Genomic DNA, 24,604 nt, shown 5'->3' with positions numbered 1-24,604 from the left:
CTGCAAACAGGACAGTTTCTGGAGCTCACATCAGCAAACCTGTGCCTTCCCAGAAATGCACAGTTCATTCAGGAGTTGAGTCACTGAAGACAGCACATGAAAAATGTGCTTTGGGTTGTTTCCTTTTATCAGCTTGATGGGTAGCTGGCCTGACATATCCCACTTTCAGTCTTTCCAACATTGACTAATAAAGGACCTTTATAAAAAAGTGTATTTCTGTCAGGCTCACGTGGCTACATTGAGGACACTTGGTAGTAGATACAGGCAGTAATCCCACAGTTTACTATCAGGATCTGCTGTTTGGTAGGCCAGGTGAATACAGCCCCCAGACATTGGGGTGAAGAGGGTGAGGGCCTGCTCTTTATAGCTGGTGAGATAATGGAGAAAAAAATGGGACCTTTGACTGTACCTGGCATCAAAGTGTACCCCAATATGCTTTACAGTCTTTGGGACACGAAGATTTGGGGGTCTGTTGATATGGGAATACCCACCTTTAATGTGCCTGACACATGGCTTTTGGCAGACTGAGACAAACAGATTTCTTGGAAGCAAGTCCCTGTTGTCCAGGTTGTTCCAGCTCAGCTGTCTGGTGACACAGTGATCCTGTCTGTGTTAAAATAAACCTGCCACCCCCTTTAGCCAGTCAGTTCCTGTGTCTGGTCACTCTGCTTCCATCACTGACTCCAGTGGTGAGTCCAGGAGCCAGTGCTTGTGTGAGCTTGTGTTACTGCTGAATAAATATTTTCTGAACTGGTCTGGTCTTGCCCAGTTACTGCCCTATTTCAGATTAAAATCGTAATCCAAGTTGCTGTCACTTCATCTCCCAGGCAGAAATAGAGCTGGTGCATAGCTAAGCTGTTCTGGGTGTCCAGAGTCTTCCTTGGCCTCTCTGGAATCTTGTGCAGGGGGAGAGATTCCTGAACTGTGCTCTTAGTCCAAGCCTTGGTGTTTTGGTACTTAGTGTCAGTCACTGCCTTCATTCAGTAGAGTTCTTTTTCTGTGGCAAAATGTGCTTTTGCTTTCCACTTGAAGCAACACAGTGTGTTTTATTCAAGCCAGGCATTAGTGAGTTGTTATATTGGTCTGAGAGAAGAACTGAAACTGTCCCTGTGTGTAGCCTAGAGACTGTATAGAACTGAAAGTATCTAATGATGTTCTTTCTGCCTTAGGGATGCTTGTGATCTGGAGAAAACCCAAGTTTTGTGTCTGATAGTGCTGGAAACATTTGTGACCCATATATGAGATGAGTGCAGTAGCTATGTGGTGGGGTGAGAATTTCAGTAGGATTAGGATCATGTTGGATAGAGGAGGAAAAATGGAACCTGGAGGTCCGGAAGAGCAGTGGTGTCAGGAGGGAAGCAGGCTCAGATATGCTTTGTGGACTCTGGTTAGAATTTCAATAGGTTGGGCTCATGTTGGATAGAAGAGGAAAAATGGAACCTAGAGGTCTGGAAGAGCAGTGGTGTCAGGAGGGAAGTGGGCTCAGCTGTGTTTTGTGGTCCCTGGTTGTGGGAGTGGTGTTCTGTTGACCAGCAGGGAAGGTGACCGTGCACCATTCATCATTTGTGATGGGGACACAGAGGTCTGGTATTGATTCCTGAGTATCCATTTCTGTTCCGTGGGGTCTCATCCTGTCAGAGCAGCTCTGTGGCGCTGGATGCTGACTAAAGGTTTGACTTGAGGGGGAAGTTGGTGATTACCAGGGACTTGGAATGTACCTGGATGAACATAAAAGCTCTTTACATCCATGGTAGCCAAAACTTTGAGGGTTTTTGCTCTCCCCTCGTGCCCAGCCTGGCTGCAGCACTGGGGGCTGTTTGCTTCCTCCTCAGCGGATGGGGAGATATTACAGGGCTGCTGAAATAGTAAACTGGGAGAATTATCTGGAAATGATGCCATCACCTTCTCCTACTCTTTTAAGGCAAGTCTTTGCAAATCCTTGAGTGGGAGGCTCAGGATTGAATAAAGCCGTTGTGCAGCGTACGCTGACACCCATGTGCTCCCACCCGGCGCTCAGCACAGACTGCAGAAACCAGAGCTGGGGCTTGTGTTGTGTATCCAGCTCTGCTGAGCTTTTGTTCATATGTTGGGATTTCTTGTGCTGGGAGACACCAGTAAGAAAGCAATCCTTTGCGTGTTACTGCTGTTGTGGGCAGTAGAACATCAGCTCAGGATTTGTGGGTCCTTCCTCTTTAAGGATGGACTTTATTCTCCAGAACTGTAGCAAAAGGAAGTAGAAACCAAAGTGTTCTTCAGATTAAATGTATAGAATAAGGGTTAATCTCTGTGTCCTGTCATCAACCCTAGCTCTCCTGCTATGGAAGTGAGCATAGCTGAAATGCTGGAAGAAACCTTCCCTGGTCGTTTTTGTGTTGAGTTGGTCGTGGAGCTTCTGCAGTCGTCTGAGACCATCAGGGTGAATCCATGCCATCTTCTTTTATTTAGAAGTATTACAGTGCAAATTCAGTTTTTGCATTTCCAAATTTGCTAATTCATCCTGGAATTGTTGCTTTAGTATTTTTTTCTGCTTTTAAAAGCTCTATTAGACAATGGCTCTTCATTGCAGCTCCTAATCATTAACCTGAAAGCTTTCCAAAAGGCTCTGAGAAAATGTAAAGCAGCTGACTGCTTCATTTCTGTCTCTTGAACCAATTAACTGAAGTAATAGAGTTTTCGCTGAAGTTGCTTTTTATTATCTTCCCCTGCTAGAGGAATGTATGTTCATCAGAGCTGGAAACAGTCAGTAAAGTGCACCTAAGTTACTACAAACTGATCAAGCTTGATCAGTTTGTAGTAACTTAGGTGCACTTTACTGACTGTTTGGTACCATCAGGTAATGGTACTAATTCAGTAACATTTGGTACCATCAGGTAATGGTACTAATTCAGTAACTCTGTAAAACTTAATTTTCAGAATTAGGAGATGATGTGTGAAGGGAGGTTAAGGAGATGAAGAAAGATGTAGGGAGCTGAGATGATCGGTGTCCAAGTTGAAGGCTCTGTGTGAGTTAATGGGAAGTTGTAGTGAGGTGGCAAATGCCAGATGGAGGACAGCAGATGACAGCAGTCACAGGGAGTAGCCTGGCTTCGTGTAGAGTTGTGTGGAAATGGCAGGAAACTGGTACATTTTCAGGTGGTTTAGAGTTCTAACTCCAGTCTTCTGATATGGCTTCAGTAAGATGCAAAGACCACTCCCTCAGTGGGGTACAGAGAATGAGCAGTTCTGATGCTGTTATTATCTCTGAGGGGAAGGTGAGAACTACCTGAGACCCACCAGCATGTTCCACTGCTGTCCCTGTGAACCCTGCTATGGCCAATGGCAGCAATGTCCTTGGTGTGATTCTGTCCCCCACCCCAGGGGATGGCACAGGGAGAGAGCACGGGTGGCTTGGCAGATGGAGCCCTTCAGCTCTGTCCTCCTCTCACAGCAGCCCTCTCATGTTCTGCCTGTAATCGAGCCAGGGAATATTCGATTACACTGAAGTTTTCCAGCAGCTTCTCAGAGTGCTCAGTTGGTGGTGTTTAAAAACTAGCAAGTTTGAGATCATGTCCTGGAAATACTCAGCACTTGGATCTCATCTTCTGTGCTGGCTTCCTGGGAATTTTATTAAGCTGCTAGAAATGAGGTTTTGTGCTTGTAAGATTTCCTGTAATTGTCTCCTGGAAGAATGGATGTGAATGGATCTCCACAAATGAAGATCACTCAGTCCACTTGCAGAGTAGTGCAAACCTTTTGCTGACGGTTGTACTGTGATCTGTTTTAGCAGGTTAAAAGCTGATTTAAGAGAATTCTAGCTGTATCTTTATATCTGTGATTATCTGTGTGGGGCTGGGAGAGGTGCAGGTGAAGAGCAGAGGGCCCAAGTGGAGCAGACATCAGGTTATTGCAGGATTTTGGGCTAGTACCCCTTGGTTAATGTGTGATGAAGCAGCTCTTTGGTGCCTGGTGTTGGTCACAGTCTCATGGTGGGGTTCCTTCTCTCCCACTGCCATTAAATGTGACCTCTGGTTTATTTATCAGTGCTTCTCCCATGGCACAGTGTGCATGTGACAAGCCTTGGAGATGCTGGGCAGCAGGAGTTTCCACTTGGTGCTCTGCTGTTGCAAGCACTGGGGGTTTGGCTGGTTAAATATTGACAGTGGTGGTGTGTCCCCAGGTGCCACCTCACTGGAGCAGATGTTTGTGCTGCTTGGCTTCAGACCAGCAATAGCTTGTGGTGGCTCTTTGCTCCTCCACCGAGCCAAGCCCTCAGTCTTGTCAGCTGATGTGAAACCATGGGTTTCCTTGTGCTGGGAAATGTAAACCCAGCCTTGTGTCCCCATGGGATACAGCAGTGGACATTGCTGAGGTTTGAACACTCTACAGACTTCCGAGGCTTAGCAAAGTCAGGGTTTCTGAATCTGCTTGGATTCGCAAGTGCAAAGCAATTGTGTATAAACCCAACTGGAAGTGGCATCAATTCCTTATTGCTGTGAAAGACCCTGATACTGGGATGGAGGTGCTGCAGTTGGGATGAAAACTTTTGGGATGCAGAAGCTGCCATGGGTAGAAAACAAAACCATCCCTGACATGGAAAGAAACAAAACAAAGAATTTATCAATATCATGTCTCCAGGAGAAAGGATTTTGCTGGAGAACTGAGCTTAAGTTGTTCTTAAATGGTTTTTATTTGCAGTAAATGCTGAAACTGAACCAGGAACTGATTCCCAGCATGTGAGGAGAAGCTGAACTGTAGAATGTGCTTTTCTTTGAAATAACATCAAGAATTAACCATGCAGCTCGTCTTGATGGATGGAAACATGAATGGATCAAGTGTTCCCAACTGTCATTCAGCAAATTGTGCTGCTTGGAAATTCTGATTCAAGCTAATGTTCTAATAGTATTTAATTTATAATTCATTTATGCGTTTAAGTGCATCCAGATTCTTCCTTCCGATTCATACTTTCTTATTTTGACAGCAAAAAGAATTCTAACCCTTATCACTGATGAAGCTTCCAGTTGAATTAAATTCTATTAAATTAAGGAGTTTTATTTGAATTAATAATGCTTCTTTGGTGAAGTCCAGACCTTTGTAGGGCTTTCTATTGCTGTATCTCCTGCTTGCATTGGTGTGCTGGAGCATGGCAACCTAGATAAGGACAGTAAATGCAGATACCTCCAGTGAAAAGCTGTGCTGGAGTGCAGTTTGTTTGAAGCATATGTGGGACTTGCTTGCTTTGTTAGCTCCCAAAAAAAAAAAAAATCCCTGCTGAAAGACTGAGGGTGTTTCTCTCTGGGCAGAGCTTTATTTGAAATGTTTTGTTAGGAAATCTTTTGAAGTGCCCAGAGAATTTCAACAAAATGGCTGCTTTCCTCGGGTTTGTTCCTATCTGGATATCAACAGGCTTGCTGCCCTCGGCTCCAGGCAATCCAACATGTAAAATTTAATAGGAGGCTGCTGTAAGTGAGATCTGCTGTTTCAGCTTTCATCAGACCACGTTTGGAGGAGAGCATGTTGGCTGTTCCCTTTGCTCTCTGTCCTCCCTGGCTGCTTTCTGTAGGAAAATTCATCTCTGTAAACAGAAAATAGCTTTAGTAGGAGCGTGCTCTCGCAGCCTCGGGAGTAATCCCGTCTGAGCAGCAGCAGAGCCTGTTCATAACTAATCTGTGTGTGTGGTGGTAGGAAATAATCCTGTGTGCCAAACCAGGAGGCAGACTGAGCCCCTGACTTCCCAGTGCTGTGCAACCCAGGATTTGGACATTCCATGAATTTTTACAGAGTGAGTGTGCAGAGTGATGGCTGAGGGTTGGTGCAAAGCTGGAGTGGAGCTGATGTTGAAATAGCAAATTATTTTGGTGGTGTTTTATCCCTGTGTGCCTGAGGTACAGGGCACAGCTCTCACTGGGGTGGGTGCTGTGGTTGGCTCCTCCAGCTCTGCTCTGCAATAACTGTGAGGGAAATCTGTGCATTCCATGATGGTGTGCCTGGTCTTGGACTGGAACAATCCTTCATATCAGAACTTTGGGCATTTGTATTTTCCTCTGATTTGCCCTTTAGTTGCCTCCCTCCCAGTCTTCTGTGCACCTCCAGCCCAGATTGTATGCCTGTTCAGGGATGAGCAAGGGCAGGGCTGTGTTAATTCCTGCCTTCTGTGTCTGGGAAACAGCCAGGGGAGGTTTGAATGCTACATCTGGGATGTGGCAGGCACTGCAAGCAGGCAGCCCAGCTATTTCTGGTGGGAGCTCGTCATGCTGCTGGCGTTTCCTTTCTTTTCTAAAATGTTCAACCAACAGTGCTGGAGGAAGCTGGAGCCCAGCAAGCCGGGAGAAGGTGATAGTGCACAAAGACAACAGTAAAATCCTAAATAATGTCCAGTTTTGTACCCTGACCTCTCAGTGCTGGGATACCTGGGGGCTCTGACCTAGGGAAGCTTTTGGAAAGCTGCAGTGCCTGTGTGTTGGGAAAATGGAGAAGCCACAGGTGAAATCCTCTTGTCCCTTCCAGCCACATCTCCTTTGGGGAGTAGTATTTGCTGGATCAGACTTAATAATCACTGCAGACCATTGGAGTTCATGGGTAAGAAACCCCAATTTTTCCTTCAGTGCAGGGGAAACCTTCTGTCTTTTTAAAGTCAGCCAGAGACCACTACCTCAGCTGCCCCTTAGCCTATTAACTGATCAACAGGTATTCCCAGAAGCCTTAATAAGTGGCCAAGTGGGCTGCTGTGGTAGAAGATAGGACAAGACTTTGGGCTGATTTTAATTAAAGCTCTCTCAGTGCCTTTGCTTGAGAAATGGGGAAAATTGTGTTTCTCTGTACAACTGGCAGATTTGTGGGCTGAGTGAAGACTCCTTATGTTGAAGGGCTGTGTGCTTTGCTATGTGAAATTAATAACTGGAGAACTACAGGGGCTGGTATCATAACCAAGATAATCTAGATATAAGATTGGTTTATTTATTAAAGTATATTTTTATCTTTGATTAAATTTCTCCAGGAATTGTATCTAAGTGAGCTTTTAAGAACTCCTTTAAAATACTCCTACACAGTACAGCCAGAGTTACAGAAAAGGTTGTTGTGGAAATCCAAACACAAAATAACCTGGAAAGATCAGAAACTAAACCCCACAAGAGACTGCTGGATGGAGACCCTTAAATTCCCATAGAGCTTTTTATTGGCAGGACTGAGTTGAAAGGGTTGAGCTGCTTGCTCCCCTTGCAGGGCTGGATGAGGGAGGGATGCTCTTGGAGGGCTGGTGCCATGTGGTTGTGACCCAGGCACCTGGTGTTGCTGCAGGGGACAGCTTGGATCCCTGTCACCTGGGGGACAACTTCAGACCCACACTGTCACCATGCAAGACCCATTTCTGGTATCTCCTGCCCACACTGTGTGGATCTGCTGTCCCAGCTGTTCCATCAGGGATCTGCTCAAACCTTTCTGTAGCTGTTTTGCTTCACATGGACTTTTGAAGCTGGAAAAAAATTCTTAGTTTGGCCTTAAACAATCTCTGCTGGCATTAATAAGAGTCAGAACACACTGTAGAAGGAGAGGAGTGTCACTTTTTATAGTATAAACCACAAGACTTGTTCTTTGTGCTTATTACACTGTCACCCGAGGGCTTTATTTTGGTGAAGGTTTTGTTGGTGCTGTCCTGCTTTCCCCTTGTGCTAATGCAGCTGTTTGTGTGGTCAGGCAATCAAATAGATTGGAGAACTGATTCCATGAAAAAAAACCAACCTAAAGGAAAAGAGAAGATGAGTTTCTGAGTCATTATTTGCAGCATAAAATGGCTGTAGTGATATGGGCTGATGTGGGCAGGAGATGCGGGGATGGGGTGGGATCTCTGCTGTGGGTGACAGCATTGGCTTTTGGCAGCATCAGGTTGTGGCTGTGCCTGCAGGGCTCAGGAAATCACATTGCTGGTTTATGTCCTACTTTTCAACAGCTCCAGAGCGTCCATTGAACGTTGGCCCTGAGGCAAACTTCCATTTTGGTGTCAAATGGCAAAGTACACGCAGCCGCTCTCAGGGCCCTGCTTGTCTCCTTTGCATGTAAATGGTCCTAAAGCTGAGCCCCGAGAGTGGATTTGGAGAGCTAAAATACGGTTCTGGGGTGTAACAGAAGCCATATGGTCTGGTGTGTTTCTCATATAATCAAACTCTTGGCTGATGGTTCAGATTTAGTTGAAATAAAAACTTGTACATGAGTGAAAATCAGCTCTTATGTTCCACCTTCCTTCTGACCTTTCTAGACTGTATTTCTTTCCTTAGCTTTCTTTCCTTAACTGCCCTGAGGTTTTTTCTGGATTTGATGGTGCTTCAGGAACTTCTGAGGTATTCCAAGGATTTCTTACACTGGCAGCCAGTTGTGTTCTAGGACAGTTTTCAGCCCAAGTGTTCTGATGGCCAGGACTGGATTATTCTTGCTCTGCAAGTAGTGTGGAGATTGTGGCAAAAATGGATAGGATGGGTAGAAATCAGCCCTTCCTGCATTTTACAGCCATCCTGGAATTGCATTGTGTGGGCATGTTGGATGTGGAGATGTTGGCACTGTGGTAGTAATTAGTCTGGTCCTTAAATCTTCAACCAAATTCTCATTTTATTCAGGTGCTTGGATTTATAGAGTTGGGGTTTTTTTTCCTTTAAAATTTGTCAAGTCCAGCTATTTCCCAGTCCATGCCAGTAAACCTGTATTGTCTGAACAGATGATGTTATCAAACACCCTGATTTTCCCTTTGCCTATTCAAAGCTCTGCCTGATGTTCTCACCCTGGCTTGGTCACTCAATTATTGATTGTTTTTCTCTTCTTTCTCCAGAACCCGGCGACTATCACTCGAATACTGCTTAGCCATTTCAACTGGGATAAGGAGAAGCTGATGGAGAGGTAAGCAGCTGCAGAGCTGGAAAAAATGTTTGTTCCTGGATCAAGTGAGGATGGATGAATGCATGGTGTGTGGCAGGAGAATCTTTTGTGTAAGCTCTAAATGTTCCCCCTTTCCCAGCTGAGGGTGACTGGTGACTCATTGTTTTAATATTATTGATGCCTGGTTAGAGTTAAAGTTGTGGAAGTTATGTTGCCCATTGGAAAGAAGGATTTCCAGTTTGAACATGTACAGGCTTTGGGCAGGCTTTGGAAAAAAGCAAGCAGGAACAGGTTCTTGTTATCTAGCAACTGTTTTGGATTTGGGTTTAGCTGCTCATGCCTGTCATGCTGGCATGTGTATTCCTGACATGTTGATTTGCTGCTCTGGCCAAGGCTAAATTGTTCCTGGCTGATAATGGTCCTGCCTTGTCTTCATCTCCACAGCTCCAGGTTTTCTTTAGGGTGTGTAAATAAAGGCTTGAATTTTGCCTCTCCCTCCCTCCCCCTCAGAGCAGAGTGTTTTGTTGTTATTTCCCATCTTTGATTCCCAGCTCTTGGAATGTTGCTTGATAAAGGTACTTCTCAGTTTGTTGTTATACAGTGGAGCCCAAATCCAGCTGCATTTGCTTCATTCCAATGCCAGTGTTGGTGTTGAAGAAAGTTGAGGGAGCTGGAGAATTTAAATTCATTTAGAAACTGGGAGGAGAATTAATCTGGACCAAAAGGAGCAGTAAAAGCTGTACAGGGACTTGCTGGTTGTGCTGGTCTTACTTGGTGTGAAGTGACCAGTGGGTGTGGAGGGCCTGGTAGGATCATTAGTTTGACTTTTCCCTTAATTACCATTTCCTTTGCCTGATAATCAGGGTGAGGGAAGATGAGATGTGCTTGGTAAACCAGAGCAGTTGTTGGTGCTCCTGTGAATTGATAAATGTCCCTTCACTGACCCTGGGGTAGTTTGGTACTCTCTCACCCAGGGCAAGAGGAGCAAAGGTTTTCACACTGTCAGTAATTATTTTGGAGTATAAATATTTGTGCTATCCTTGCCTAATGGATTTAGGACATCTTTAGTGCCCTTTGTGTAATATTTTTGGTTAGTGATGGTGCTCAGGTATATGCTATGTTTTGTTTAACCTAGATTTTTTTTTTTCTAAAGTGATTGTATTTTTTACAGCTTTCTAGTCCTTATTTTCCTGAGATTGACCTCTTTTAGCAAATGTTGGAAGTCTGAAAGCTTTGTGTTACAAATATATCCACTATTTAACTCTAACTACAACTGTTAAGAATTCTAATTTAATACCTGCTTTGCAACACTTGATATTTGAGTTTCTTGGGCTGGTTCTTTTGGTTGGGGTAAAGTTCACTCTCCTTGCCTGTGAGATACCTCTACACAAGTGCACTGAAAACCCATCCCTTTGTACAGTAGATTTATCCCTTGTTGTTGAAAGCTTGTTTAGGGCTGCCATCAATTTAAAAATAAAAAATTGGGCTGTGTTTTGTTTTTGTTTTTTTTTCTCAAGGGAGGTGCCAGTCAGGTCAATGTGAGGTATTATTGTTAAGGCTTTTCCAGTTTAAGTACATGTTATATTTACAAGTGCACAGGTAAACATATTCATGAAAATACTTAACCTCAGCAGGATTACCCCTGTGAGTAATAGAATACATGACTTGCTTAGGCACACCTGTTGCACACTGCTCCCAGTTTTGGTGCTTATTGATGTCCTGTTTTATTAGAAAAACACCAAAACAGGATCTCTCCAGTGCCTGGTGCTGCCTTCTGCACCAAAAAACTTCCATGAAATCTTCTGGAGTGCTGAGCTGTGTTAGAGCAGGAGAAGGAAGCTGGGTAGGAGGCTGAGAACAGGCTCTTGCTGTTCAAGAGGGTTTGGTCATTGCTGTGGTGATAGGTGGGGATTATGGGGAAAACACCACCCCAAAATACACATTTTGCTTGGAAGTTCCTGTTGTTTGAGGGTGTATTTGCAGTTCCTAATTAGTGCCTGTTTTCTCTTAGCTCATGGTGAGTCAGCACCAGCTCCCAGCAGCCTTATCAGCCCTGGCCTGGAGGAAAGCACTTCAACCAAGTGGCTCCTCTTTTTTTTTTTTTGATAAGTGGGGAGGTCTGAGCTTGTGACATGAAAATTTCTGGTTTCCCACTTTTTTTTAGCCTTGTTATGCCTGTTTTTAATGAGCAGGTTGTTGCTGTCTGTGCCAGCTTTGTCATGGAGTAATTACACAGTGGTGTTCAGAGGGCAGATGTGTTACAGATATTTATTCCACTTACAGTAAAGTAATAACAGCCACAATTAAAAAACTGCCCTGTCCCACTGGTAAAACTCTAATTGTTTGTGTGCGAAAGCAAAATTGGGGGTTTGGGGTGGATTTATTTGTAGGATGGAAGTGATGAGTGGAGGAGATACTAGTTCAGCCTCTGATATGCTGCATTAAGGAGAATAAAGATGTCAAATATTGTTTTCCTGTGTCTTGCAAGCTGGATTCATAGGGATAGGAGAGCACCAGGTGCACAATGACCACATCACCTCAGAACCAAGTGAAGAAAGTGCTTTAATTATTATTACCTTCCAGTTTTGCTATGGTGTCCTCTCCTGAGGGGAGTTTGGGGAGGCACCTCTGTGTGATGAAGAGGTTAAAATGCAGCTTTCCTGCTTTATGTGCCTTCCCCTGGTCATTTTGTTAAGAGAAAAGTGTCTCAGCATGTCCCCAAGGCCTGATTTAATCCCTGGAGGCACAGCCAGAGATAGAGCAGTGCCTTGTAGCTGCTTATCTTGGTGGCCACATGTCCCTGTTTTCTCTGAGTGGAGGAGGGATGTCACGAATGCCCAGATTGCCTCTTCTCCAGAACCTGCTGCCTGCTTTCCTTGGAACAAATAAATACTTTCCACTCTTCAGCAGAGGCTGGACAGGTGAAAGATGGTGCATGGCAGGAGTTTTGATGTGGAGATATCTTTTACTGGGAGTGTTTTGATGCACTGACACTCACAAATGCTCTTCCATGGAAGTAAATATCCCAAAGTGTGTACTAGAAGCAATTTTTTTTCAGTGAAAAGGCTTTTTATCTTTGCTACTCCCATGGGTAGGATTTGATTATGTCTGGAAAATGGCGATTAGGCAGTTACAAACAGCGGGAGGGAATTTTGAGGAGATAAAGGGGCTGACAGCCTGATCCCTCTGCCAAAAAGCCTTGGTGTTGTTATAGGTTTGGTCTTGGTAAGTAGAAATACTTGAAAATAATGGATAAACACTGGTTTGTCCATTCATTTTAAAACAGCAGAAAAAACCCCAACTTTCTGATGAAGCAGGTGAACTTCAGAGAATTAATAGAGGAAATTCTTGTGCACCAGAAGAGCTGTAATTACTCAATATCTGCATTGTGAAGGGAAAGGAGGGCACAGGATTTAAAGGGCTGTTGGAAATGCTGTGCTCCTCCCTAGGATGAAAATAAGGATGGAGGTACCCAGAACCAACCCTTTAATAGAGAGTATTTGAGGAAAAATCAGAATTCTTGGAGTTGTAACAGCAGTTAGAGAGCTGTTGGACTTTGGCGTATCCATTGGAGCTGTGTTTTCTGGGAGATTCACTCTCTAAAAATGCAGTTTTCCTCTGCATTTTCTGGAGTTCTTACAGCCCAGTAGCTGCATGAGTATGAGTCTGAGAGACATACCTAAAAATAAATGTGGAAATTACTTACTCAGAAAGAAAATGCACAAAAAGAAAACAGCATGGAGAAGCAGGAATACTATCCATAGGTATTTAAAGGGGATAAGAAATTCCAGGTGAAGAAATTCAAGTTCCTGACATGGATATTCACCCTTAAAACAAGCCCACCACTACAAAAAGCTCTGGTATTTCCATAAGCATTTAGCTGGTCATGAGTATCAGGGTTCAAGTTGCATCATAGCATTTGTATACAAAACTATTTTCCTTGCAAGCTTCTCACCCAGCTGTGTGTCTGCTCTCCTCAGAGCATGTCCTGTGCTGCTCCTGCTGCCTCTAAGAGCAGTTGGAAGGCTGGAAAACTTTTGTGGACTTCATATTTATCCATGATTCTTAATAAACAAATACTGCCTGTAATGGGAGTGCACTGAATTCACTTGATAAAATTTTCTAAATATATAATTTTATATATTTAGATTTTTAAATTTAAATTTTTATATATTTAGATCTAAAGATATATATTTAGATTTTATATTTACATTTAAATATAACATGCAAATTTCTAAATATAATCCTCTAAGCAAACAAAAGAACTTGGTTGAGTAAAATCCTGAGCTAACATTGAAAAACAGTGGCAAAGCCTCGTGGATACTGTGATGCCAGAATTAATTCACCACTTCCTTCCAGATTCTCAGTGTCTTGAAATTTAAGATCTAAAATACATGAACTACATTGAGAAATATATGAAAAAGCAGGAAAATTAATATTTTTTTGAATTATAAATCAAGCCTTGTTGGTAGGTAGAGCAGTAATGGAGCTGGGGAATGACTTACTGGGTTTGGCTGGGGATGTGTGCATGTGATGGGGCTGGTTAATTGGCTGGTTTAATTAGTTCTTTGCAGCTGCTGCAGGCTGGAGAAAGGTGTGTGAAGGATTCTGGGAAGAGGCTGAGCTTTCTGATAATGATTCTCTTCAGTTTGGTCCTCCTCTCCAAGAAAGAGCTTTTTATAAGCCTTTAAAGCAAACCAATATTGTTTCCCTTGAGGGAATAGGAAATAAAAAGGAAGTGATCTTTTTTCGCCTCCCAAAAGCAATTTTGCATCCTCCTTTCCAACAGGTACCTGATCTTTAGAAGCATTGTAAACCTGAACTGTATTTTTTATGAGGTTGTTAAATTATCTCAGGTTGATTGAAGAGAAAAGATGCTCAAACAGCTGATGATAAGAATATTAGGAAAAATGGAAGGCTTCAGTTGAAAAGAATTGAGCTTGAAGGCATCAAACCTGTGTTTTAGGAAGGTGTTCCAATGCCTGAACTGTGAACTCATGTTCTTGCTCTAGTTTGCTGTCCTGGAATTCTAATGCCACGCAATGGGGAGAGTCACAAATTACTTGAAATGCAGCTGAAGAATTGAAGGTGCCTGAATTTCAGGAGTGTTTAATTCAAGGGAGAGTCTCTGAAATTCTGCAGTTGTCTAATATCCACCTCTGTGTTGTGCTAGAGAAGGGTTTGTTGGAAGTAGTGGGTGTATGAGTTTTGAAATACAAAAAGCATCTTTGTACACTTAACTGCTACACAGAATAGAAATATGATTTAGAAGGTGGTTAAATTTTCCTTCTGTCCTGTGTTGTGCAGGTACTTTGATGGCAACTTGGAGAAGCTCTTTGCAGAGTGTCACGTAATTAATCCAAGTAAAAAGTCGCGAACGCGCCAGATGAACACCAGATCATCAGCCCAGGACATGTCCTGTCAGATCTGCTATCTGAACTACCCAAACTCCGTGAGTACCCCGGGGCCCTGCTGCTGCCTATCAACTTCTGGAGGTTGGGATTGAAGTTTGATGGTAGATTGAGATGGCAGTTCATGTTTGGACTCAGGTGTTTGTTATTTCTTATCAGTGAAACAGCCTCACAGCCATGAGTTCAGCAGCGTTTCATTAGCAAGGCACAAAATGGCCAACAGTCTCTTGGTACAAGGTCTTTTAAGACTAAACTATCCAATTCAGAACTGACACCTAGATTATTTTCCCTTTTAACCCAATAACTGATCCCTGGAAACCCTCAATGCAGACTTTTCTGTCCAATTACAAAACATCACCCAAACCCATGAAGAAGGTAAAGAAGAACAACCTGTGTGTTCCCTAAACCCTCCATCTTTATTTATTTAATATATATTTATATGAAATAAACATTTCATATAAATTCATACTTATTCATATAAATTTCATGTTTATTTCTATATTCTAAAACCCCAAACTCCAAGTTTTTCACCCTGTGATATTACACACTTCTAACCAACTACACACCTGTAATCCCAGTGCTATCAGTCAATTTTGGAAGTGTTCTCCACAGCCTCAGGTCAAATGCAGTCCTCTCTTGAGAGTCTGTACCTTTTAAGCACAGAAAGTTTAAAATTCTCAGCATCCAGGCTTCCAACACTACCTGAGCAGCAACTCCCCAAATTTCCAACCTGAAACTTCACATTTTCCTGCACAGCCCCTCTGAGGGTGCTGGGGCCTGGGCCAGTGGTGTGGTAAAGTTCAGGAAAAAGCAAGCAGGTGATGTTTGCAAAGGTCTGATACCAAGTGAGGTGTACAGATAAAGGATATATGAAATTCAAACCTGTGAAAAGCATGATGGGCAGAGGGATTTACTTAAATAGAAAGACAAGGTAGGAAACAGCTTTTAAAAGCAAAATAGTCAAACTAGAAAGTCTAGAAAAAAGTAGTAGAAGTAAAATGTGGATATCTCTGGATCTTTATTATATTGGACAATACCCTCTTGGTCTGACATGAGGGTGTGTTACCCAGTGCTTGCTGGGGCTCTGCATCAATGCTCTGGGTCATAGTGTTATTTTTTTTGGTCACTGTTGACCAAACTGAGGCATTCCCATACACTGCTAAGAGGTCCAGGCTCTGCAGGGGCTCCCAGGGGCAGGACATGGTGTTCAGAGACCTGGGAGAAAAGGAGGTGAGTGGAAAAGCTCAGATTGGAGAGTTCATCAAAAGGCAAAGTGCTGATAGTAAGGAATTCTTTTATTGGAACCTGTTCTTTGGGGGGAGCTGCCCCTCCAGAACACCCTAATACAAGTGCTGGGCCTTTCCAGGCCTGACATAAGGCTTTGCTCTTGCTCTGGGTGTGTTTTCAGCAAGGAACCATGATGAGCTTTGGGGTTCAGGAGTACTGGGGTGAAGTTCCCTGGCTGTGGCCTCTGCCTTGCTCTGGGTATTCTTCCCTGGAGTGGACATAGCTGAGCCAAGCCCAGCTTCAGCCTCTCATTCTCAGCATTGAGGTCCCTGTTGCTCTTCAGCCAGGAACCACAAGGCTTCATGTGTCTCATCTTCAGCCTTGTGTGCCCTGACTTCTTCTTGTGAGGAGTAGCTGGACAGGCAAATCCCTGCTCTGTATGATGAAGTGCTTTGAAAAAAAAAAAAGACAATATATCCTAATATATTATTCTCTTCATTTTAATGTAGTTTCTGTGCTGGGTGGGGGTACAGCTCACAAGTGACAGCCCTGTCCTCTGGCTGTGCTACCTGAGAAGCAGAATCACACAATCATGGGACAGGCCCACAAGGATCATGGAGTCCTATCCTGCACAGGATAACCTCTAAAACCACACCCCACATTGTCTAGAGTTTTCAAAGTGGGAAGAACAGCACAAAACATGCTAACACTTCTTGATTTTGTAGCTCAAATAGCAGTGGCCCAGTTGTTAGAAGAGCAGATTTTTAGCTGGAGCAGAGAGATGTTGCAGGTGAGCAGGGCTCTCTCTGTTGCTGGTGTTAAAAGACATCAGAGGGGACTCTTGTTTCTTTGCACTACAGAAAAGCTGGAGCCAATAGGAAAACTAGTATTTATTATTTATTCTGTAAAAGGCTGTAATGCTGTGTCTAAGGTGACTGAAATCTGTTTTGAAGCTGTTTTAGTCAATGTGAATTATAAATTCTGGGATTATTTTTATGTTCAATGCCCAACCTAAAATCTCAGCTTTGAAAATCCTCTTGCAATAATTAGCTAATTATTTTTCCACATGAAAGCTGGGAGGTTTTTGCACTGACAGCCCCTTTCAGCCTATGGAAAGCTGAGAGTTTGGAGGTATTAAGAAGTTTTACAGTGCACAGTTGTTGCAGGAATGTTAGTCTTGAAATTCCCTCTCTCCCATCTACAAAGTCTCTGTAGCTCTTCATTAACCTCCACAGAGCTGTGGTTTGAGGTTTTGGGAAGCACCTGCTCAACAAGGCATTTGAAGCTCTCACCCTGCAAGTTGGAGGATTAAAGGGAGATGTTTCACCTGCTCTGTGTCCCTGTCAAGCACTGTCAGGCCCCAACACTTCTTTTGGGTGACACCTTTATTGGGAAGACAGGAATTGGGAGGGTCATGGCTTTGCCTTCCTCCTCTCCTGCCCCTCACCCTCAGGAGAGTGGGCTGGGGGTGTTTTTGGGAACATCCTGCTTTGTCCAGACTGCAGATGCTGAGCACAGATGTGGTGACAGCAGAGCTGTCCCCTGGGCTAATGAGGAATCACTGCTCCCCCCATCCTTGGTGCTTTTATGTTGGCCTTTTTATTTGCTCCCTTGACATCTGCTGTCAGCTGAGCCAAAAATAATTGGGAACTCCCTCAAAGTAAAGAAAAGAGCTGAGAGATTCTCTGCATTCCTTGCAGCCTGGGAGGAAGTGTGGTGGTGGTGGCTGCCTTTCTGTGGGCATTCAGCATTTCCCTGCCTGAAATAACCAAAGCAGGTCTCACATGAAGATGTGTTCTGTGCTGGTTCCTCATTTGTGCCTGCTGCAGGAGTGTTGAATTCAGTTTGGGATGATTCCCTTGTCTGTCCCTGCTTCCCATCACGTGTGGAGAAGCCAGTGCAGTCTTTGGGATGGTTTCATGCCTTGGCATCCCAAACCTTCCAGATGTTGAAGTGGTTTTACTCTTAACTCTGCATCTCCAGGAGATGCCACTTGGCCACAGCAGCATCTGTGGAGCATCATGCACCTTGTTAGCTGGCTCAGTGAGGGTTCAGAAATGGGAAGGTGTCTTTTTGCACTCTTGCAGCCAGTGTACCTGGCACCACATAGGTGTCAGCCTCCTCTCTGATATTTGTTGTTTTTTTTAGGGTGAATATTTCTATTTTTACCTGGAAGCAAGTCAGAACCAAGTTTCCCTGACCCAGTCAGGTCAGACTGAGCCGTGTTGTTGCTCACAGCTGCAGCCTGTGCTGGTGGCAGGAGTGTCAGAGCAGTGCCAGCCCTGGCAAAGGGGCAATGCTAGAGCATCCAGAGATGGCACAGCACAGCTGCTGCACCTCTGTGGGATGGACAGAATGATCTGTGGTGTCTGAGAATGCTTGGAAAGAGCATTTGCCTCAAGTGGATTCTCCTTTCCTCAATCACCACCATCCTGCTGTTGTTTTGGGCTGTTCCACAGAGCACTTCAGGTTCTTTCCTCTGTGGAGTTTTCATGGTTTGATGGTGTCTGAGGGTGGAGTTCTGGTTTTATCTCACTAGCTGAGAAGTTGGTGTGAAAAGCTGAGCCAGCAGATATTACCTCAATAGTGGTACAAATGAAGTGTTTTAAATACAGTTTTCCTTGGTGCTGACTTTGAGTATAAAATAACTTTCAGCTGACCAGAGCAAAGTACTTCCACTCTTTCCTCAGCAGTGTTTGCTTCTCCACCCCTTGTGTAACCACTCAGTCCCAGATGATATCTTACCAGCTCTGTGCAGATGATGCAGACAAGGATGGAGTTGTCCCTGTTGCTGTCTGTGACAGCAGGTCATTATTGAATTCTGTTTATCAATTTACACCTGCCAATTGGGATCTTGAGTGTCCTCATCCAATGAGCATCTGAGTTTCAGGGAGAACTTCCCTGGGGAAGTCTGGGACTTTTGGGCAGCACCCACATGTGCCAAGGGGAAAAAATAGGAGGAATGAAGACTCTGTATCCTCGTCACTGTCACCTGTTTGGTGTTGCATTTATTTGACTGATTTCCAAAGCAAAATGGGAGTGTGCTCCATATACACACCAAAAACAAGGATAAATGGAAATGGGCAGGATGGAAACATGGGCCACACCTGTCCTTGCTGCTGGGCCTGGGGATTAAAGTCTGGCTTTGGAAGAGTGACTAAGGCTGCCTTGGCAGTGTTCTGTAGGGGTGATGATGCAAAGAGAATAGCAGTGTCTCAGCTTTGGTGTGAGGAATGAGGGATGGCATGGATGAACTGCACAGCACCAAGAAGGGTGAAATTATTATTTATCAATCCATGTGATAAAATGAGGCCATGTCTTGTGTTCTTTGTCATTGCAGTATTTCACTGGCCTAGAGTGTGGACACAAATTCTGTATGCAGTGCTGGAGTGAATATTTAACTACCAAAATAATGGAGGAAGGCATGGGACAGGTAAAATCTCAACTCACCTAATGGCTTATTTCTGGAAATCCTCTGTATTGGAGAGGGGGGGAGAGTCTCTCTGCTAAAGTTTAAAAAAACCCAAAAGAACAACAGAGAAAACCCAAACCCCAGAGGTTTGGGGGCTGCAGGCTCTGCTAAGGTGAATCTGGAGAGAATTCAGTGGGGTTGGTGCAGGTTTCTGGGCCGGGGAAGGAGGAACCAGTGGCACTCCTTTCCCTGTGCATTGTAGTGAAGTCTGGTGCCTTGGAATTCCTTGTGATGCTGAACCAGGATAACCACTGTTCCTCCTCTGACCTTTTTGTGTTTTTCAGACCATTTCATGCCCTGCCCATGGCTGTGATATCTTAGTGGACGACAATACAGTTATGTAAGTAATTCTCATGGCTTTGCTCTCTCTCTCCATTGTGTTACTCATGTGCTATTCAGATCTATTCAAATGCTTCTAACAAACTGCACAGAGGCTTGCAGGCAGCAGAGGAACTGTCTTGAACTGTCTGCTTTGATTCCAGAATGTCTCTGAACTTCCTGTTGAGGTGTGAAAGCCCCATGTGATGACACTGGGAGGAAACACTCCCTGACCAGTTTGGTCAGTGTGACACCAGGCTTTCCAAACCCTGTTTTACTGCTTTGTGCACTTTGTTTCCTTTGATTTAGGTAGGAATTTAGGACTTCTACCCAGGTCAACCCACTGGTTGCCCAAGCCCTATAGCTGTGGTTAATAGGTGAGTCAGAGGACAGGAGTCCTAAGGGCTGATGCAGGATGTGTTTTTTGCCCTCTGATAGGAGGCAGTTGACCCTCAAACACAAGATTTGATTAAGGTGGTGTGTCATCCTGTATCCTTGGAATTATTGAGTTGTCCAGCTGCAGAATGACCGATACAGTTCATGGTGGAGCAGTGAACTCCATGAGCTTCCTCCTCTTTTATACTGAGGGAAGTTGTTGCGTGAGCAATATCCTTCATAATGTTGAGCTTTGTTCAAGTTCATTTTAATTCTTCTTGCTAAAACATCTCAGTAGAGGCTTATTCTGTTACCTTATTCTTTCCTTCCTGAATCCTGACTCACTCATTGATATTAATTTGGTGTTTTTTATTATCAGCTGCTTTCAGAGTAACGATTTTCCCAATTTTGGCTCTTGGTTACTCATGGAGTGTAGGCTGGATGGAAGTGGAAGTAGCTGAAATGCTTTCCTGCCCTGTTGAGGGGTGGTTTGTAGAGCCTAGTGGGTGGAAACTGAGCTGAAGTTGGCATGTCTTGAGTAACTTGATTGAGATTTTTGTTTACCAGAGGTTGAACTCCCAATTTGTGGAGTCAAACGCTCTCAGCAGGACTTTTTGGAGTGTTTTCCTGATTGCAGCAGTTGGAATGAGCTGTTCAAACAGTGCATATGAAATGGAGTAGCTGAAAGCATTGGAGGTGGCAGTGGCAGCAGCAAGGAAAGGATGGAAGAAAAGGAGGGCAATGCTTGAGATTCCCCTTGGCTGGGGAGGGCAGGGATGAGGCCTGGGGTAGGGCAGTGGTCCCATTTGTCTGAGTAAAACTAGAAACTGTTCCTAGAGGTAAAAATCCACCTTTCCCTGGTCTTACATGCATTTCTGTGGGGAGGAAGGTGCATTTTTTGAAAAAACACTTTCCTTTAAAAGCCACCAAAGCCAACTGTGGCAATCTTAGGATATGTCAGTATATATGGCAAAAAATGTAAATGATCTCAACTGGAACCTGTACTCACTCCTGTGTTGTTAATTATTACTTTTTAGGTCCTTTCCTGTTTGCAAAGTCTCCAGATCTCAGTTTCCAAGGGATATGAACACAAAATTAATATGATTTATGGGCTCTGGGCATGAGTTTCACCTCTTAATTTGTCTAGTTTTATTTATGATTTGCCAAAAGACAGTAACATTCAAAGCAAAATTCTTGAAATCTTGACCTGGTGATGTTGATTGGGGCAATCAAAGCAGATTGATAAGCAAAACCCAGTGGATTATGTGCTCTGGTTAGTCATGGCATGACTATTAATTTAAATATATCAGAACCTGATATATTGTTATAATACAGTACATTTTTAAGGTGAAATTTAGTATGTCTTGAAGCCCAGGTATGGGGTAAAAAAAGAGATTTCTAATTAATACCAAATTCAAGTGGTTTTCTCATTCTTCAGTAAGTTTGACTCCAGAATTGCAGGAGATGCTTTGTCAGCTGATTTGTTTTATTTTAGCCCTGGGAATTGAGCTGCCACGTGCTGTGATTTATGTAATACCCAGCATGTGCTTGGGAGAGGAGCTCCCCAGCTGCCCAGAGCTGGGATTTGTGCACATCCCATGGGCACACACTGCTCCTCAGGGAGTGTTGTAAGGATAACATGCAGGAATACCCTTAGTTTTGGCTGCAGCTGGAAAGGAAAATCCATTAATTCCAATATTTACCCATGGTATGGCCTGTATAAAGCTGTATCCCACGGTAGGATTTGAACCAGGAATGCCACAAAGGGTGTGTCAGTGCAGCTTTATATTTAGATCTATTGGGAAGACACTTCAGTCATAGCTAAAAGACATTTTTAGAAGTGCCCAGCAATCCATAATTAAGTTATTTTGGATGCATTTAGGCTGGGCAGTGTGCAAATGCCAGCTGGAATGGTGTGCCCAGGAGAAAAGTGGTCACCATGCTTGTCAAGGGTTCCCATCAGTGAGTTTTCCTCTGCTCTCCCAGTCCCAAGCAGACTGGAATTAGTTTAAAGTCCATGTTGTGTACACCCCTAGTGATACTGAATTCAAGTCAACTTTGTTTTTATGGTAGATAGATTAAAACACCATTAATTTTTAAGCTGAAGCTGTAGCATTCCACTGAAACCCAGCTAACATGAAGCTTCCCAAAGTTATTAGCCACACAAGGGTTGTTCTGGAGCTTTTTAAAGGGATTTGCCACAAAATGTGCTTGTTTTATGTAAATGAGCTGATTAAATTACTTGCTTTGTTTCTTGGGCTCTTCAGAAAAGTGTTTTTAAATAAAAATCCTCACACCAAGAGGTTCAGTTCTTTTGAACTGCATGAGCTTTCTGTTTCTGAAGCTAATATATTTATATATTGAATAGAATGAATGTAGTTTTCACAATGATCTAACAAATAAATAGGGAACAGGTAAGTACAAAAAGTACCTGAAAGCGTAGAAGGATGAATCAAACCTATTTGTCTTATCTTACTGTTCAGTGTATGGAAAAAACAAGATTTCTGCTACAATTTTTCTGTTTCTTCCCTTCCCACAGGCGTCTGATCACAGATTCCAAGGTTAAATTAAAGTACCAGCATTTAATAACCAATAGTTTTGTAGAGGTGAGTTTTTATTTGATTTTTTTTGCTGGCTTTTAGGGTTTGTCTCACACGTGTAGCCAGCCAGAGGATGGAGGCTTGTTTAGAACTGCAGAGCAGGTTTTTTGCATAGTCTCTAATCAGGTGTGAAAGCAGGGGTTGTTTTATTGTCCTTTGCATTACCGGGATAATTGTAGGAAAATACTAAAAAAACTTTAGGACAAAAGACCTAAAGAGAATGTAAGAGCTGTTGCTTAATATTGGAGTTCTGAGAAGCAGAATTACGTAGTTATAGTAGTTACATAATACTTATGTAATATTTATGGCTCTTGAGTGTTACCTGAGATACTTCACATTGAAAAGCAGGAAATGCTGTAAACAACATCATGCCTTAAACATTTTGCCAGTTGAAGTAAAACTGCAGAACTGCTTTAGCAAAGCACTGATAGTTTTCTAGGCTCCAAATAAACTTGGAGAAAGGTGCTTTGCAGGATGTTTGCACTGTCCCAGTTTCCAGCTGTGTGCCTTCAGCTGTCCTGTAGAGCCCGGGGCAGAAGTTGTTACGGGATCAAGCTTTCAGTCCCTGCCAGAAGTGATGGGTGCAGTGGGTTTGGTTTTAATCTCTTGGCTGTTTGCAGCCACAACAAAGGCATGCAGGGCAGGAGCTGTCCTTGAGCACAGCTTCCCCTGTGATGTGGGATGTGTGCTTTGTTTCAGTGTAATCGACTGTTAAAGTGGTGTCCTGCCCCCGACTGCCACCACGTCGTTAAAGTCCAGTACCCGGATGCGAAACCCGTGCGCTGCAAATGTGGCCGTCAGTTCTGGTAAGAGCCAGCCAGGAAAAGCTGCTGATTCTGCCTGTACTCACTGCCTGAAGTGTGTTACTGTGTGTTCATGGAGGCTGCTTTGGCTTGGGAGGGACCTCGGAGGTGTCCAGTTCCACCCCCTGCCATGGGCAGGTGTTGCCACATTTCTCCTCACAGAGAAAAGCAAGGCACAATTCTTCCCAAGGATTTCTGAGATTCTCTGAACCTCAGAGAAAGGGAAAACACAATTCTTATCACTTGCTGTGCCTGTGTTGTGCCAAAGTAGAATGCAATATGGAGATTGTTTATCCAGAGTGAGGATGTTTTGTTTCCTTGGTCTATCAGAGCCAAGTGTGTGTGTGTGGACTGTCTGGTGACAGTCACAAGATTCAGTGCAGAGTGAGCAGTTGTGTGCAGAGTGAGTGCTGGGCACATTCAGTTTAGATGAAATGTATATAGTATAGTATAATAAAGTAATTAATTACCCTTCTGATATCAGTGGAGTCAGATGCATCATTCTCTCTCCCCTTTGTCGGAGTCACCTTTGATTTACACTAGGCAGGGACATCTTCCACTGTCCCAGGCTGCTCCAAGCCCTGTCCAGCCTGGCCTGGAACACTCCAGGGATGGGGTGACTTCTCTAGAGACCAGTTTCAGTGTCTCACAACTCTCACAGTAAAGAATTTCTCCCTAATAATCCCATCTAACTCTGTTCTTTGGCAGTGGGGAGCCATTCCCCTTTGTTCTGTCACTGTTTTGAAGTGGCCCTTGAGGGATTTCAGGATTGAAGTGGGGGGTGCGTTGAGTTTCCTTAGGACTGGCTTTGAACAACCCAGAAGAAAACTTACACTGTTTAATTACAAGTACAGTCTGCTTATTTTTCCTTTCTTTCCCTTGCAGCTTTAACTGTGGTGAAAACTGGCATGATCCTGTTAAATGCAAGGTGAGCATGTCAACATTCTTATACAAATCTGTGTTTTGAAAAAGTTTAAAATAAATTTGTGTGCAAGACTTAGCAATGAAGCCCAAGTTTTTGTGGCTGTCCATAGAATCACAGATGATCCTGAGCTGGAAGGGACCCCCAGGGATTACTGAGCCCAGTTTTTGTTCCCACCAGGGAGCAGAATAGCTCAGCTGTTCAAATCACAGGGTGAGAACCAGCAGTGAAATCCTATAGGGTGCCTTTACTGCTGCCTCCCAGTTGGACCTTGTGAGGGAGCAGTGCCTCATCCAGGTGGGAATTGCCTGGAAGAGGAGGCTGTTAGACCTGTGACCCCCTGCAGAGGAGCGAAGGTGCTTTTTGGACAAGGAGCATTCCTGTAGGGGAGTTGTTCCTGTAGGTGTTTGATGCTTTGTCAGGCATTATCCATTGTACTGGAGCAACTAATTTGGTTTTGCTGGTTTGGGTTGGACCCTTCCAAACCCTTCCCTTTAAAGATTATCTACTCCCACAGCCTGCCATGGGCTGGGATACCTTCCACTAGCCCAGAGTGCTCCAAACCCCATCCTTGAACACTTGCAGGGATGGGGCAGGCACAGCTGCTCTGGGCAGCCTGTACCAGGGCCTCCCCACCC

The 24,604-nt window shown here is 43.9% G+C and overlaps 1 protein-coding gene across 1 annotated transcript in view; it reads left to right on the top strand.

Moving 5' to 3' along the window:
- The window catches only part of ARIH1 (ariadne RBR E3 ubiquitin protein ligase 1), a 51,808-nt gene that overhangs the window by 12,968 nt on the left and 14,236 nt on the right, over nt 1-24,604 (top strand). The window contains exons 2-8 of the mRNA XM_054272723.1: nt 8,792-8,859; nt 14,146-14,290; nt 18,817-18,909; nt 19,233-19,288; nt 22,181-22,247; nt 22,941-23,047; nt 23,930-23,972. Of these exons, the coding sequence (XP_054128698.1) occupies nt 8,792-8,859; nt 14,146-14,290; nt 18,817-18,909; nt 19,233-19,288; nt 22,181-22,247; nt 22,941-23,047; nt 23,930-23,972 (579 nt within the window). The remainder of the gene's footprint in view (nt 1-8,791; nt 8,860-14,145; nt 14,291-18,816; nt 18,910-19,232; nt 19,289-22,180; nt 22,248-22,940; nt 23,048-23,929; nt 23,973-24,604) is intronic.

The sequence above is a fragment of the Melozone crissalis genome, unplaced genomic scaffold, assembly GCF_028551555.1.
Source record: "Melozone crissalis strain CALT ecotype California unplaced genomic scaffold, PUWL_Pcris_2 ptg000014l_1, whole genome shotgun sequence".
NCBI classification, from domain to species: domain Eukaryota; kingdom Metazoa; phylum Chordata; class Aves; order Passeriformes; family Passerellidae; genus Melozone; species Melozone crissalis.
This window is presented reverse-complemented; position numbering and strand designations above follow the sequence as displayed.